Source organism: Ictidomys tridecemlineatus, chromosome 5 (genome assembly GCF_052094955.1).
Source record: "Ictidomys tridecemlineatus isolate mIctTri1 chromosome 5, mIctTri1.hap1, whole genome shotgun sequence".
Taxonomy (NCBI): Eukaryota; Metazoa; Chordata; class Mammalia; order Rodentia; family Sciuridae; genus Ictidomys; species Ictidomys tridecemlineatus.
Window position 1 is genome coordinate 7,921,208 of NC_135481.1, and position 17,487 is coordinate 7,938,694.

The 17,487-nt window shown below is 30.8% G+C and overlaps 1 protein-coding gene across 16 annotated transcripts in view; it reads right to left on the reverse strand.

Moving 5' to 3' along the window:
- Scaper (S-phase cyclin A associated protein in the ER) overlaps positions 1–17,487 on the reverse strand; it is a 438,325-nt gene that overhangs the window by 258,408 nt on the left and 162,430 nt on the right. For 15 of the 16 annotated variants that reach the window (XM_078049220.1, XM_078049216.1, XM_078049214.1 and 12 more), the window contains 3 exons: positions 15,770–15,851; positions 14,074–14,226; positions 12,932–13,039 (listed from right to left, as the gene is read on the reverse strand). In XM_078049220.1, the coding sequence (XP_077905346.1) occupies positions 12,932–13,039; positions 14,074–14,226; positions 15,770–15,851 (343 nt within the window). Of the gene's footprint in view, positions 1–4,054; positions 4,074–12,931; positions 13,040–14,073; positions 14,227–15,769; positions 15,852–17,487 lie in introns of those variants that run through there. The other variant, XM_078049222.1, reaches the window with a different exon arrangement.

The window sequence follows — 17,487 nt, forward strand, 5'->3', positions numbered from 1 at the left end:
ATAAGATTATAATAGAAGACACTACTTTTCCTTTAGGTATGAAATCCAGGTTGAGAAGTAGAAACAGGACTAAACTAGTGGAAAGACCCACACCCCGGTAAAGTCTGCAACTCAAAACTGAGTGACTTTTTTCTGCGTTTCAGTCTCCTAACAAATAGAATAAAGAGCTCAAATAATTCTAAAGTCCCTTTTCCTAAGATTTTAAATATCACTGAAACAAGCACAAAAGCTAATTAAAGATGGCTAATTACATGAACACTAAATTCTAAAATAACAAATAGATATAAGAAAACTAATACCTATGCAGACATGATCTCATCAAAGTTTATATCCTTCTTATTCTTTTAATTACCTTTTATGGCACACTAGACTAAAGCACTGGCCTTTCCAACATAATTTACTATATTAAATGAAATAATTCATACCAAGGTTTATGACCTTGATATTCTATCAAATTCTTCCTAAGGCTCCCATATTTCCTTATTTTTAATAAAAAAGACATAAAAAATGAGGTATGGATAGGTTCACAATCTTTGGGAAGCAATGTAAAAGTTCTAAAAATAGCATAAGTAGAAAAATATAAAAATATAGAATTTTAGTAAACTTCCATTTTTAAAGCTCTCTCAAAAATGTTGCTTCAAAATAAGCATGTTTCATAAAATATAGCACATCAAAGTAAATATTCTACTTCCCATTTTTAAAATAATATGTTAAAAATTTAAAGTTTACAACTGAGAATTTTTAAGGATGTTATTCTTCACAGATCAAAAGGACTTATATGGGGCTGCAGTTGTAGCTCAGTGGTAGACCACTTGCCTATTACATTTGAGGCCTGGGTTCAAACCTCAGAACCACATAAAAATAAATACATAAAATAAAGGATTTGTGTTCCATCTACAAATAAAAATATATATTAAAAAGGGATTTAAATGAATACTTTGAAAAAAGAATAAAAAAATCATTAACAATAATATAAATGTATTTTTTATTTGAAAATCAAAAGTGTTCTTTAATAGAAACTTACTGTCATAGGAAAACCGGGAAGGGTTAGAGACCTGAGGGGTTGGAACCTGTAGTTCTTATGTCATTGGATGAGGAGGAGGATAAGAAAAGTGAAGGAAGACGAAGATGTAGGAGGGTAGGAAGGAGATGAATGTATTTGAGAGCGAAAGAACTGGAAGAAGATGGAAAGTTGGGAGAAGGAGAAAATATAGGAATATTCAATCAAAAACAACATGAGGAGCTGGCGTTGTGGCTCAGTGGTAGAGCACATGCCAAGCTTGTGTGAGACCTTGGGTTCGATCCTCAGCATTGTATAAAAATAAACAAATAAATAAATGAAGGTCCAAATACTGAAAACGAGAACAACAAAAAAATGACATTTTCAGACAGTACTTTACCGTATATTTTGAATAGCATCCTCATAGATAAAGCATATTTAAAATAATATTATTTAGCTTAACTTACTAAAATGTAACTCAACACTTACTCTTTGTCAGGGGTTTATATTAACTCTATAGTTCAAGAGAAATGTGAATCTCTAGATGTCACTTTAATTCAGAATAAAACCAAAAGAATCTGTAGTAAACGATTCTTTTGGTCTGGATCATTCCTCCATAAAACTACTGAAGTAAATAATCCTCTAGATGAGTTCAGAGGAACTCTTTAAAGCTGATTTGTAATCACTTGTTTTGGATGGCATTAGCTATATCAAAGTATTGATATTATCCAAACACTATTCAAAAATGAAAGCACCACAGAGAAAAAATTGTTAATTAATATTAAAAATGATGGTGTTCAGAGATTCAAGAAACTGGTAAAATTATCAGAGGTTGGCACACATGACGTCATTTACCAATGTTTCCCTGGTGATGACCTAATGAGAGAATACAAGCAAGTGGTCAAGAAATGATTCAAAATATAAAATTAAAAGTTTAGGAAGTTTCTTTATATTTAAATAAAGTTTAAAAATTTCTCAAACAGTAAATTTGAGAAAGTCTGAAATACAATGCCTTTTATCAAAATGATGCCCACTGAGTTGGCTTAGTTTGGAAAAATTACTCATTTGGCAATGACAACATTTTAAACTACATAAGCCTTTTAAATTAAGATTCAAATGATAAAAGATTCAAATGTGTTAAGATTCCTTTCTATAGATGTAGGATACACTTATGTTTTTTATCAATTACAATCTATACATTATATTGTTTGGAGTAACAGATGAGAAAAATGAAGCTAATGAAATACTGTGAAATAGACACCATACAAAAGAGAAAAGGTCATCTTCTGATCAGATGATAGTACACCATCTGTTCCCCTGCCACTCAGTGACAATTACAAATACTCCATCAGTTTTCTGGTAGATGGAAATGATGTATGAGGAAAAGCCTTCTTTTGCAGATTCTGATGTTTCTTTCTGATCTATTCTAAGGTTTAACAGATGACTCAAAGAAAGGACCAGAGTTCAACATACTTATTAATTTATCATGCTGTGAAGACTGAGAAAGATCTGAGCTGAATACTGCCACTAGAACCAAGACTTATAATGGAACAGTATGTTCACAGAATGTTCAGGTTTCAAATAAAGCAACTTGGATTGTTATCATCTCCATCCTTAGATATCATTTCAATATCAAAGTACCAATAATACCACTTATCATAAATAACATCACTGTTTCAATCCAAAATCAGTCAGGTAATGGTCATAGTCAGAACTCAATATCTCAGTGGCTTCCACAGTAAGAGTATGAGTCAGAAGCTTCACATCACACTCAACAGCACTGGAGTAAACATTCCATTTAAATGTATTAAGTTTAAAATGTTTAAGAAAAAGACACAAACAAAAATATAATACATAGTTTACAAGCTAAAGGATAAAAAAAAATATATGCTGCCCTAACACTAGAGGGAAAAAAAGTGGGATGGCTATATTAATATTAGTCAGGTAGATATCACAGAAAAAAATATGACCAGGGATAAAGAATGTAATTTTATAATAAAGGGGTCAATCACAAGGAAATAACAATCCTTGACATTTAAACAACTAATAACACAGATAAAACTACATGAAACAACAGCTAATAAGACTGCCAACAGAAATAGACAAATTCTCAAAATTGATGACTTCAAGAATCCTTCAAATATCTAGAGAACAAGTAAGCAGAAAATCATCAAGAATGCATAGATGAGCAAGCTTCTGAGGTGATGGATATGTTCACTATTGTAATCATAGTGTTAAAGTTTTATGAATGCATGGATATGCCAATATTTATTAAATTATACAACTGAAAATAAGAACAAGTAAATGTACAACAGTTGTATCTCAAATTTCTTTAAAAACAAATTCCTCAAAAAGGGCTGTTCCTAATCCTTTATGTGAAAGAAGTAATTCAATTTTCAAATTTCTTCATAAATACTTTCTGAGGAAAATAACTTTAACACATTCCAATACTATAAAACATTGTATCTACATAAAAAACAAAACAACATATAAAAACACAAATACTGTAAGACTAATTTATTTTTTTAATATTTATTTCTTAGTTGTACACAATACTTTTGTTTATTTATTTTTATGTGGTGCTGAGGATTGAACCCAGGGCCTCGCATGAGCTAGGTGCTCTACTGCTGAGCCACAACCCCGGCCCCTGTAAGACTAATTTAAAAGAACAAAATTGATCCAGAAGCTAAAACCAAAGGGAGGATAAAAATAAAGGGATAATAAGTGAAATTATTGACTAAAAGGGTGACAAAATACAAATAACATAGGGAATTAAAAGAATACTATTCATAGTTATATGAAACTGACTTGAAAACAGTACAAAAATAATTTTTGGAAAATTCTCACACTAGAAGAAAATTATGGACAAATAAAATATTTTAATAGTTTCATTAATAAAACTACAGAGCTGTTTTTTAAATCTTCCCACAGAGAAAAGTCCAGGACCAGATGAGTTTTACAGACAAATTCTGCAAAGATATCAAAGAAAAGACAATACTAATGTCATACAAATAGTTCAGAAATTTAAAAAAGCATAAAATGTTACTAACTTACTGTATGTGCATAATCCTGACACCAAAACCAGGGAAAGATGATGCAAGAAAGGAAAATTATAAAACTGTATCACCCATGAATTTGAATGCATCAACAGTGAGTAAAATACTAACAGTATATTAAAAAGATAATATGCCACTAACAAAAGAAGCTTTCCAATGATAGCTCAATATTAAAAAATTACTAGATATAATTCACTACACTGAAAGAATTAAATTACACAAATAACAAAAACACTCAAAAAATTAGAAACAGAAATTTCTCTAAGTGAAAAAGATTATTATTAAACATATAGAGCAAAAATTACTTTAAGAAGAAAACATTAGAATCAGTCTTTAAAATCAGAAGAGATAGGATGCTTGTTATCAGTACATGTGTTCAACATTGTTAATACAGATGCGAAATAGTGCTGTAAAAAATAGAAATTCACCAGAGAAAATTTTTTTAAAGTATATCAAAACAAATTCTCAGAAAGAAGTAAAACAGGAAATAGTAAAGCCAAAACATTAATCAAAGTGCAACAAAGAAGGATTAACAAAACAACCAAATTTATAAAAATTCATATATCTGGCAAGAATGATAAAGATGAAAATAAAGACAAATAAACAATGTTAGAAAAGAAAGAGAAAATAAGAGATTTCTTTTAATATCATAAAAGAATACTATAAAATTCTTTTGCAAATACTTTGGAAAACTTTTAAGAATAAAATATGTAACTTCCTAGAAAATGAAAAATTCACCAAAATACATGTAGTAAATCATAGAAAGTCCAAATGTAATCTAAGAAATAAATTTCTATTGTAAAATCTGCCCAGCCTATTAGGATGGCTACTATTAAAAAACAGAAAGTATTGGCAAGGATGTGGAAAAACTGCTAGTGAGAATGTAAAATGATATCACCATCGTGACAAATAGCATTTCTCATAACTTCAAAAATAGAATTATTATATGATCCAGAAATTTACTTCTGAGTACATACCCAAAAGAATGAAGAGCAAAGATTCAAACAAGTATTTGTATGCTTATGTTCATAGTAGCATTATGTGCAATAATCAAAAGATGGAAGCAACCCAACTGTCCAGCAATGGACAAATGTCTTAACAAAATATAGTATTTGAAAAGGAATACAACTAACTACAATAGAATGTCCACCCTAAGCAAGGAAATTCTGTCACATGCTATTAACATGAATGAATCTTTTTTTAATATTTATTTTTTGTTTTAGGTGGACACAGTATCTTTATTTTACATTTTTTTATGTGGTGCTGAGGATTGAACCCAGTGCCTCATGCATGCTAGGTTAGCGCTCTACACTGAGACACAACCCCAGTCCCATTAATGAATCTTAAAAACACTATATTGATGGAAAGAAGAAAGTCAGAAAAGGACAAATACTACATGGTTCTACTTATCTGAGATTCCTGGAGACAAAAATTAGAAGAAGGGTTGTCAGATACTGGGGGAAGAAAGGAATAGGGAGTTACTGTTTTTCATTTTACTGCTCTTCAAGATGCAAAATATTCTGTAGATGGTGTGATAATAACATAAGGTAACCAAACTATATACACTTAAAAATGATGATAAAAGATGGAACCTATGGCTTTGAAATCAGCAATGTAAGATCTCTACCTTTTTTCTTCTTTCTCAGGATTGCTCTAGCTACATAGGGTCATTATGATTCCATATGAATGTTTGAATTGCTTTTTCTATTGCTCTGAAAGACATCATTTTAATTTAACATGGATTGCACTAAATCTGTAGATTCTTTGGGTAATACTGACTATTTAACAATATCAATTTTTCCATTCCGTGAACAAAGGGTATCTTTCCTAACTTATTAATGTCTTCTTCATTTTCTTTCATCAGTGTTTTCCTGTGTAAAGATCTTTCATATCCTTGGTTAAATTTACTCATGAGCATCGTATTCCTTTTGATTGTATTGTAAATGAAACTCAAATTCTTTTTTCAACAGTTCGTTGTTAGTGTACAGAAACAAAACTCACTGTGGTAATCACTAATCAATATATATGTGTATTAAAACATCACATTTTATATCTTGTATACAAATAATTTTGTCATCTAAATTTCAACAAAACTAGAAAAAATAGCTGATAGTAAATTTTAAGTTCTGTGTATTTCACCACAAAAGGACCAAAAAATTTTTGAAAACACATAACAAGCACATAACAATAAAAATTATAATGCATTCCGCTGTCATATATAAATAAAAAATTTTAAAAAGAAACATACAATTTTACTGACGCATTAAATAAAACATTCAAGAAAGGAAACATTAAGAAAGGAAAATACTAGATGATTACAAAAACAAAGTTATGTGTTTTTAAGAATCATGACAAAACAAGTTTAAAATTAGAAAAATTAGGGCTGGGTTATAGCTCAGTGGTAGAGGGCTTGCCTAGCATGTGTGAGGCACTGGGTTCAATTGGTGGCACTACATCAATATAAATAAACGTATTATGTCCTTATATAACTAAATATTTTTTAATTAGAAAAATTACTATATTACACAAAAAATTAAAAGAAACCTCTTCCCAATTAAATTCTGCTAAAAAGTGGATTTCTCTTTAACTAAAGCAATTTTTAAAGGCAAGAATAAAATGGAGAAAATATCTAATACAAATTAATATTTATTTGTTATTTTTCAAATCTTACAAAACTAGAGATAGTAGGGAATTCCCTTAACTTGATAAAACACTTATAAAAACCTGTAAATTGATTAAATGAAAATTGCAAATTGATCAAACTAAAATTCTACTTTTAATTTAATCAATTTGGAATTTTAGAACAATTGATTAAAAAAGAAAAGAACAGTAAAACCAAGTCTTAATTTTATTCAGTTCAATATGCCAAATTAGGGTCAAATTTTACAGCTAATCAACAAAGCTGAAAATCTGATAAAAGTCAATTAACCATTCTTTAATTCTCTATTTGGGGGTCACTTCTACAACTCCAAAAAATAAGCTTGAGTTTAAAACTACACACACCTATTGAAACAATCTGATCAAAATGGTCCTAAATAGAATCCAGTGTTTGAACTCGTATAAAGGTGATCAAATGACACTGTAACATTTTAAAAGAATAAAAAATAATTAAGGGTGTAATTGGTTCAAATACCCAAATTTGCTAGAATGTTTTTTTCTGATGCAGATGCATCCATTTTAATTTCAATGTAAATGTATTTTTTTAAACGAACAAGACAAAGAAGAATCCTGAGCAATACAGACATAATCTCCATTATCCTCTTACCTTCCTTAATTTAAAAAACTGTGTTTACTTCCATCAAAGATACCTAGGTACACAATTTCACCAGATCAAACAACAACAACAACAACAACAAAAGTTTCTTACTTATCTCTTCACTTATTTCCCTAGTCCAGAGGCAACAATTTTACCTGAGAAATTTTTTTCTTTCTGTTCCTTAATACATATTCATACAGCTACTTCTTCACTTTTCACTTTTAGCATTATCTTGTGACTTCACACTATGGAACATAAAGATTTAGTTCTATTCCCTACACATGGTTCCAAAATCCACATTTATATTTTTCTGTCCTTCCAACTACCAAATAAAAAAAAACAGTGTTATATACGTGGTAGAAATATGGGGATAACTACATTAATAACTGATGCTGAAATACTTTCTAATCTAAAACAAATAATTTGACAGTGTTATGGTTTAGATATGAGGTATTCCCTGAAATCTCTCAAGTTAATGCAGGAACATTCTGTGAGGAATGATTAGATTATGAGAGTTGCAACCTAATCAGCCCATCCTACTTTGAATGAACTAAATGGAGGTAACTTTAGGCAGGTCAGGTATGGCTAAAGAAGGTGGGACAAGGGGACATGCATTAGAGGGGTTTATCTTCCCTGTGGTCCTTTTCCCTTGCTCTGCTTCCTGGCCACCAAAAGCAGAGCAGCTTCCTTTCACTATGACCTTCTCCCTTGCTCTGGGCCCAAAGCAATGGACTCAATAAACCATAAAAAAGACCTCTAAAATTATGAGACAAAATAAACTTTCCCTTCTCCAAGTTGTAGGTATTTCGGTCCCAGAGACACAAAACTAACACAGAGAAAGAAAACTAAACTGTTAATGTGAAAACTATTTTATAACGCTGTGATTTTTCTGGTAGATGTAGCTTCTCTGCCAACGGCAAGAAGATATAATAACTATTAAAATTATTATAAAAATATTTCTAAAATTCAGTAATTCTGATTGAAAATGGGCATTCCTTATTCATCAAAAATATCCAGTTTGGAATTAAAATATTAGATGAAGGGGGGTTGTGGCTCAGTGGTAGAGCGCTTGCCTAGCATGCATGAGGCACTGGGTTCAACCCCCAGTACCACATAAAAATAAACAAATAAAAAAATAAAGGTAATATGTCCATCTACAACTAAAAATATATTTTGAAAAAATATTAGATGATGAATTTCAAATAAAGAAAAGACTCTTAACGAAAGTAAAAACATTTAGAATCAATTATTTATTCAGAAAAATGAAGAGAATCTAAATTAGGCAGGTTAAGTGCCCAGCTTGTCATCTTTCCTTATTGTTAAGGCAAAACTGTTCATATTCATAAACTCCTATGGAAAAATTCTTTCATTCTTTCAATTCTCCCTCAATGAAATTGTCATAGTATGGATTTCAAGATTAGGCACATGTAAAAATTCTTTGTAAAAAAAGTACATATGAGTAACTCAGTGATACAGCACTTGCCTAGCATGTTTGAGGCACTGGGTTTAATCATCAGCACCTCATGTAAAATAAGTAAATAAAATAAAGATCTATCGACAACTAAAACCAAATTTTTAAAAAAATAGATATGACAAAGTTTTGAGTGTATGTTCAAGGAGAAGCAGCTTGATTTGTGCAAATTTGCCTCATCATAACCTTGCTTCAGATCCTCATCATCCAGCTGAAAGAAAGCAGTTACAAAATAATCATATGGTTGTTCCAGATTTTAATATCATCCATGGCCACAATTCTGCAAGCCCTTACAACGGCCACAGAAGAGACAGATGAGAAACTATTAACTTGAAATCTATGGATATATAAAAGCAGCCAAAATTTCCAATCATGCTAAGTTAAAAGGATCCAGAATAAAAATAAAAATAGCTTAAGGGGTTCTTTATATATTTTATAAAGCAACAGTGTTCACATATGTAGTTAATTAATTGCCTAATTAGCATAATTTTTCTAGGGAGAAATACAATTTCATAATTCCAAAATCATATTTGATTTTAAACATCCAATAAATTATATTAATTTAAAATCTTTCATGAAGATCCTATTTATACTTTTAGGAATAAAATGAAAATTAAATTATTAGTGTCTATATTTAAGTATACAGCATAACAGAATTTGCATAATTTACAAGCCTTGAAAGAAAAGGAGTACCACAAACACATAAATATACTGACTCAAAATTGAAAAAAATCCACAACTTTGTAACTTCATTCTCCATACATGATTAAATATACTTGCAACTTGCACCAAAAAATACTATCAGTCTCTTCACCTAGTATGAAAATAGGAAAACAAAGAAATTAAGCATAAAAACAAATGTTATTGTTTCCCTAGAAATGCATATAAAAATTTTAGAATGTATTTATATATAACACCTATTTTTGACCTTTAAAAATCATATACTTTTCTCATTTGAATTCTAAGATAATGAAAGAAAAAAATCAAACATTCTAAGAGTAGTTTTGTGAATCTCGAGAATATAAGAAAAACTCCCCTGTTAAATTATAATAAAAATACCAAACAATAAAGCTTTCTTACACAGCAGCCACCTATTATGTTGAAGAAGCTTAAAATAAAATGTGTCAAAGATCAAGAGTAAGTTATCTGAGATGTCAAGTGCATAGGGTCAAAGGCACAATTTTATTAGGTCAGAGGTGATATAAATAAAATCTTATATGTCAGAGAAGAAGGGTCACAGACAAGGTGTATATAATATAAAGACGTCACAGATGACAAGTAATAACTTTAAGTAAAACAAGTGTTTACTATAGATATATTCACTGATTAAAAATGAAACTTCTATGTGATATAAAATAATTATTCTATATAATAATTCATATGCTATATTGCACACTACTTTTTAGGAAGAATGTTCTATCACCAAGAATATCCACATGAATTAAGCAACAAATTTCAGAAAATGTAATTCCTTTGAACTCAAACAGTACACAAAATGAACACATCAATGACATCTGAAATTAGAATGATTAAATATCAGATCACGATGATAGTGATAAAAAATTAGATATCATTACACCATTATTTTTTCCAAAAATCTAAAATTTCTAATATTCTTTCCCTCTTACCCTTTCTCATTGAAATAAAATTTACATTTCAATTTATATAACAACATAATCAAGAAAATTTTTCAAAAATTTTTGTAAATAGTATATTTACCTTTTTATTAAGGGAGCCTAACTTCAAATAACTTATATAAATGGAAGAATTTTCATCATAATGGAAATTATCTTATAATTGAGTCAGTATCTTCATTACAAAGTAAATTATTCCACTTATAAAAATCAATTTTTTAATTTTTTTTTTAGTTGTAGTTGGACAATACCTTTATTTATTTATTTTTATGTGGTGCTGAGGATTAAACCAGCACCTTGCACATAGTAGGCAAGAGCTCTACCACTGAGCCACAACCCCAGCCCTATAAAAATGGATTTTAAAAGGGTATTTTTCAAAGTAGAACACACAGATAGGGAACTCTAGTTCTTTATTCTTTTAATATATAGTTTTTAGTTGTTGATGGACCTTTATTTTATTTATTTATTTATTCTCAGTGTTGGGAATCGAATCCAGTGCCTCACACATGCTAGAAAAGCACTCTGCAACTGAGCTACAACCCCAGCCCAGGGAACTCTAGTTCTAAACTGCAAACTCAAAGAGAAAACATGAACATTTATGAAAGATTTAACTAAGAAAAAATTCTATACTACTCAGTCTTAAAATACAATTTGAATAAAAGGCAAAAATTTATTTGAGCCCAAATAGATAATTACATCCATGTTCCACTTCACTCGTATTAAAAATACTTAGATTTACAAAGGAGAAATATAGAGGCCCACTCCAAATATATCATCAAGTCACGCATATAATCTTTCAGTTCAATTCAACTCAATTTAATGCATAATTATTAAAAACCTTAACTATGTGTCAAGCTTTGTGTAAAACATAAATATATAGGAATTAAACACCAGAAACTTTTCATTCCAGCAACACTGAACTGGCTTGAGGTAGAATAATCTTCCAACTCCACAAGTTGCACAAAATATACAAAGCAACAATTAAGGCATTAAAGAATAGCTAACATGACCAGAACCTCGGAGACTACAATCCCTAAAAGGAGAGAAGCACAGGAAGCAAGCTCGACATTCACCCTAAACTTTTCCTTAAGGCATTATGTCAATAACCCCCTTCTCTTTGGCATGGGAGAACAGTGCAAGCTGGTAGATCAATGAGCTAAGGAGACAGAATTTAGATTGAAACTTGAGGGGGAAATTCTTCTAGGGAAGGAATTACAGCAAAGTGAGCCCAAATAACATGTACCACTGCCCTCCCCACACACTGAGAAAACAGCAGTTTCATTCCTTCTACAGATAAAATTTATTAAGGAACCAATGATGGAACTATTTGCTTTCTGATAGCATCCCAACCATAGCAAATCTTCTCTTCTTGAATATTCTCAAAAATGACCTAGCATAAGCCAAATTCTAAAAGACCTTTCTAATACCCTCTTTCTGAAAAGCTCTACAACTCCCCATGGTGTATGTTTTAACAAGTCAACAAATCCAATTTTATTCAACTACAGATGTGTTCCTGATGGTCTTTGCCTAGAGGGAGCTGACAAAAATCTAAGAAAAATAATGAACTATAGCCAAACAAAAACAAAAGGAATCAATCTTACACACTTAAAGATGAATGAAGTCAGATACAAAATAGTAGATACTGTGTGATAACATTTATATGACATTCAAAAATAGGCAGGATTAATTGATAGTACTAAAAGTCAGAATAGTTAAATTTGGGAATGTAACTGGGAAGGGGCATAATGGGAACTTCTGGGGTACAATAAATGATCTATCTTTATCTTAACTTGGGTTGTAGTATTATTAATGTACACATATGTAAAAATTCATTACCTATAGTACTTTATGTCTGTGTACTTAACTAATTTATGCCACACCTCAATTTTTTTTTAAGTTCAACATACACATGCACCTACACACAGGTAATGCTTTCAACCCACAGCAATCTTTTCTGGGCATCTTAAGAGATACTTGACAAACATGAATTTCTCATTCTTGAGCAGCTTTAGAAATTTTTTTCATAAATAAACAAATTCATAGATTATCTAGCTGTACAATCCAAGTCATAAAAACTGAATGAAATATTTATAAACATATTTATACAAATATAAATTCGACATAAACAATAATTATAGATGAATAATGCATTTTCCAAAACTTTCTAAGTGCTTTATTGATACAAAATTATCCGCTTATATACAATATATACTGTTATCTGCTTTCTAAGAAATTTGGTATATTACTAAGTAATTCTTGACTTGCATTACTAAAATATAAAAAAACATAACTTTTTCTTACACAAAAATTATGAGAGTATTAAATTTTTGTTTCTAATTATTAAATAAATATATACATTAAAATGATACATTTGCATACTTATTACATAGTTATTAAGTGCTAAATAGTTTTAGCTAATCAAAGAAATATATACAAACATGGAATTATTCATAATAAAAAAGCATGTACTAGATACTCAATAATTAAGTGTAAATAAACAAAAGTAAAGCATACCACTTCTTCATCTGAAAGTTCACGCCCTTGGATGCTGCTATTCTCTCTCACAGCTTGTTGATGTTTTTTGCCTTTAATGTGGCTAAAAAGATAGACCTCTGAAGAAATCTAAAAGCATAAAATCAAAGCAATGCAATCAATAAAACTTTTTATCTAATTTTTAATATTACGTAGTTGATTTATTAGTCTATATGTAAATTGAGATCACTCTAACATTTACATAGTAGGCTTAAAAATACTTTCCTTAGAACACAATTCTGAGAATCCTCTAAAAGACATAAAATCAAAAAAGGCATGGGGCTGGGGACATGGCTCAAGCAGTAACACGCTTACCTGGCATGCACGGGGCACTGAGTTCGATCCTCAGCACCACATAAAAATAAAATAAAGATGTTATATTCACCGAAAACTAAAAAAATAAATATTTTTTAAAAATTCTCTCTCTCTCTTTCTTTTCTCTCTTAAAAAAAAAAAAAAAAAAAAAGGCATGGGGCTGTGGTTGTGGCTCAGCAATAGAGCGCTCACCCAGCATGTGCAGGGCCTGGGTTCGATCCTCAGCACCACATAAAAATAAAAAAAGACATTGTGTCCAACTACAATTAAAAGAAATATACATATAAAAAAGGCGTGTCATCCACAATAGCCAACCTAACAGAAAATAATTTACTCTAGGTCTGAAGGTTCAAGTCTCAGCACTGAAAATGTTGCTTTACTTTTTTGCTTCCAATACCCAAGTACATTGGTTAAGGTTTGCATTAAGCAGGCATACATCCATTTTGGCAGCACCCAACTGCTTTGACACTTTGCACTGCCATTCCTAAATACTATTATTTGTACATACTTTTCATTCAAAATCATGAAAGAAACCTATGGTACTCAGGAGAAGTCTAAGCATAATTTTTTTTTTTAATTTTTAATATTTTTATTTTTTAGTTCTCGGCGGACACAACACCCTTGTTGGTATGTGGTGCTAAGGATCGAACCGGGGTCGCACGCATGCCAGGCGAGCGCGCTACCGCTTGAGCCACATCCCCAGCCCCTAAGCATAAATTTTAAAAGATTAATGAATGTATTTGCATGGTTTCATAAACTTTAATAATAAATTATAATATATCACCATAATATTGACAATGGCAACCTACCAGGACATTGCAGAGAGAACACTGTTTCTTTCTTTCATAAGGAGTAAGTTTGGGGGCATAATCAGTATTTGCATGTCGCCCACTACTTAACTCAGCAGCTTTTTCTTTCCTTTGTTCAATCTGTTCCATGTGCCTCCGAATGCTTTCATCATGCTGCAGGTGAAGTCGAAGTGTGAAAATTTCAAAAACTACTCAAAATTATACTAAGAACTTAGAAAAGAACATTTCCATTAAAGCTTCCAAAATAATGCAAGAATATTTTATTTCAAAATCAACTTGTACAATGAAGACAAAGGTTTTACATGAAGCCCTTTAACATCTTCCACATGCACATTTCTCATAGTGTGTTCCATAAAATATTAGTAGGTAAGAGAGGTTCCACAGTCAAATAAATTTGGAAAACAGCAAGTTAAAGCTGAACAGGTTTTTAACATAGAAAGTTACAAAGTCCCTAGCATGTCACTATGCTCTATGACTCAGTAAACTTGGTTTATAGGAGGCAACATTTTACAAATTATATGCCTGCAACACACTTTTGAGAACTTTTCCTGGAACACACTGTGGAAAATGTGTTCCCACAGGTAAAATTCATGCTTACTCACATATCAAGCAAGGTTCTTCATAACACAGATCTCTACCTACTACCCTTGTTTCATTTCTAGGTGCCTTTTGTCTCCAGTGACTATCACAGGAAAGTCTTATAAAGAGCTACTTTAGACTTATGTCTTTATACTCATACTAGTTCATATGGCTAGAACGCATTCCATTCATCTATAATTTCTCCTACCCACTCAAATCATCCTTCTTTTAAGATTCAGCTCAGGAATTCCCTAAACTTATTTCACATTCCTCTGATACCACTAAGATTAGACTAAATATCCTCTTCTGTACTTCCACAGAACTCTCTGTGTGCCTCGATCTATATGGAAATTATTTGATTACATTTGAATCTCATACTAGATTATGAATTTCCTGACAATGAAATTATATCTAATTCATAAATACTTGCTGCACTAAATTAAAATTAATAATAATAAATTCCTAGGACAATATAAATAGTAAAATACATTATTCTATTTTAAGGGGTTATTATCCCTCTAAGGAAGCCAATGTGTAAATAACTATGATAACAATATAAAATAGTCATATACTAAAGACTGCCTACCTGTTGTAACTGCAAAAATTTTCTAGAAAATATCAGTTTATCATAAGCTCCCAAGCTACAATTATATAATTCCTAAGCATTGAAATAAGCCATAAGAAACATCATTTTAGTTTATTTCTAAATGATTAGAATCTATGACTATCAGAAGCCTAGCAGTAATGTCTTCAAATCATCAATAAATTGTTTAGTAAAAAAAGGAAATGTTAAACTTCATTAACATTTTTTCCACATTTTTTCTTTCTATCTTCCCCAAAATAAATTTAGTTTCCAGATAGCTGAGTTTGAAACAATCACAGTGCAATCATATAACACTTGTCTAAAAACTGATTATAGTGGCTGAGGCTGTAGCTCAGTGGTAGAGAACTTGCCTTGTACATGTGAGGCACTGGGTTCAATCCTCAGCACCACAAAAAAATATTTTTTTAAAAAAAGACTGAATACAAATAACTTAATTTTTGTTCTATAGATAAAATTTTAATATCATGTTCCATTAAAAACTCTAAAATTTCAAATAAAAAATAATATCCCTACCTTGAGCTGAATTTTTTTCTGTAGCTCTTCCATAGCTTCTTGTTGAGCAGCTGTGAGTGCTGCCAATCGTTCTTCCCTGTCTCTATAAGAAGAGAATTGAAGTTATAAACTCAACTGCTTAGAATAACAAATCTCATGAGGTTAAAAAATTTAATTAGGACACAATGATTTATAGATTCTAAAAAACTATTTGAAAATTATTTTTTTCTGAGTGCCTACTGATTCTCAGGTATACTGTTTACTAGATATCACTAAGTATACTGCTCACTAAAGCAATAAAGTTTTTGTTTGTTTTGTTTTTGTTTTTTTGGTACTGGGCAGTAAAAACTAGCAGCTATGAGAATGGTTTCTGGACCCAAGCATGGATTTAAATATTTGCTCTGAGATTGTCATTAAAATATGAGGAATAATAAAATAATGTTGTACCCATGAAAAAAGAACAGAATGCTATTTATAAGAATGGAATAATCAGGAATACAAACATTTAGAAAATTAAAATATAAGGAGAAAATTTTTAAAACTCACTAAAAAAAAAAAGCTGAAAAACCTGAGAAAGTCTTCTGAGAAGCAGAATAAAAATTCATGAAAATAAAAAACAGAAGTGAAAAAATAAGAAAATTAAAAGGCCCAAAATCTGCTTAAAAGAATTCCATACACACATACACACACACACACACACACACACACACATTTTTCTCTCTAATATATATTAGAGAAAAGTGGGTAGAATAAAATATTTTTAAATCAAAAGTACTTCACAGAACTAAATGGTACCACCATTACAATGAATAGAAACACAAAAAAACAGGGCAAAGATCAAATGAGTGTGGAGTTTCTGAGACTGTCAGAAAGTTCTTTTTTTAAAAAAAAAAAAAGAAGAAACAGAAGAAGTAGTAGTCAGTCAAAAGAACACAGGAAGCAACTAAAAAGAACTCCCAATATTCAAAGGCAAGATAATTTGGGCAACAATAAATAACTTGAATGAGAATATAACTCAAAGTGTAAAATAAATATAAATGAATCCATACTGGTGTTTTTGAAAAGAATTTAATAACTAAATATACAACGAAATGCTATGATTAGGATGTGGTTTCTTCCCCATGGGATCATGTGCTGGTCCCCAAATGTGGGAGGTGATAAAACCTTTAAGAGGTGAGGCTTAGTGCAAAGCAAATTGGGGTGGGAATGGGGTGGGGGTGGGGGGTGCCCCTGGAAGGAATTAATGTAATTCTCAAGGATGCTGGTTAATTTTTAAGAGAGAGTTGTAACAAAAAACAAAACTGGCTCCTCCTTGCATTCTGGTTTCTTGTCCCTCTCACACATATTCCCACCATGATACTATCTACTATGACATGTTACAGCCAAAGGGGGTTCTGGTCACTGCTGGATCCATACTTTTGGACTTTCCACCTGTAAAACTGTGTGATACATAAACTTATACAATTCTCTGTTCCAAGTATTTTGTTATAGTAATGAAAACTGACGAGAGAAAAACTAAATATCCTATATAGAAGAATTCCAAATAACAATGTTGGTATTCTTCTCTTAAGGAGAGTGATAATAACTTCCCATTCTTTAAGTTTGGGCTATGTTCTCAATAGCCTGATTCCAAAGTCAATAGTAAAGAGAAATCTTAAAAGTTACTATATAAGGGAGAAACCTGGCAAACACTACTTCAGTTAGATAATTAAAGTTAACATGAACTTTTGATATGTTAA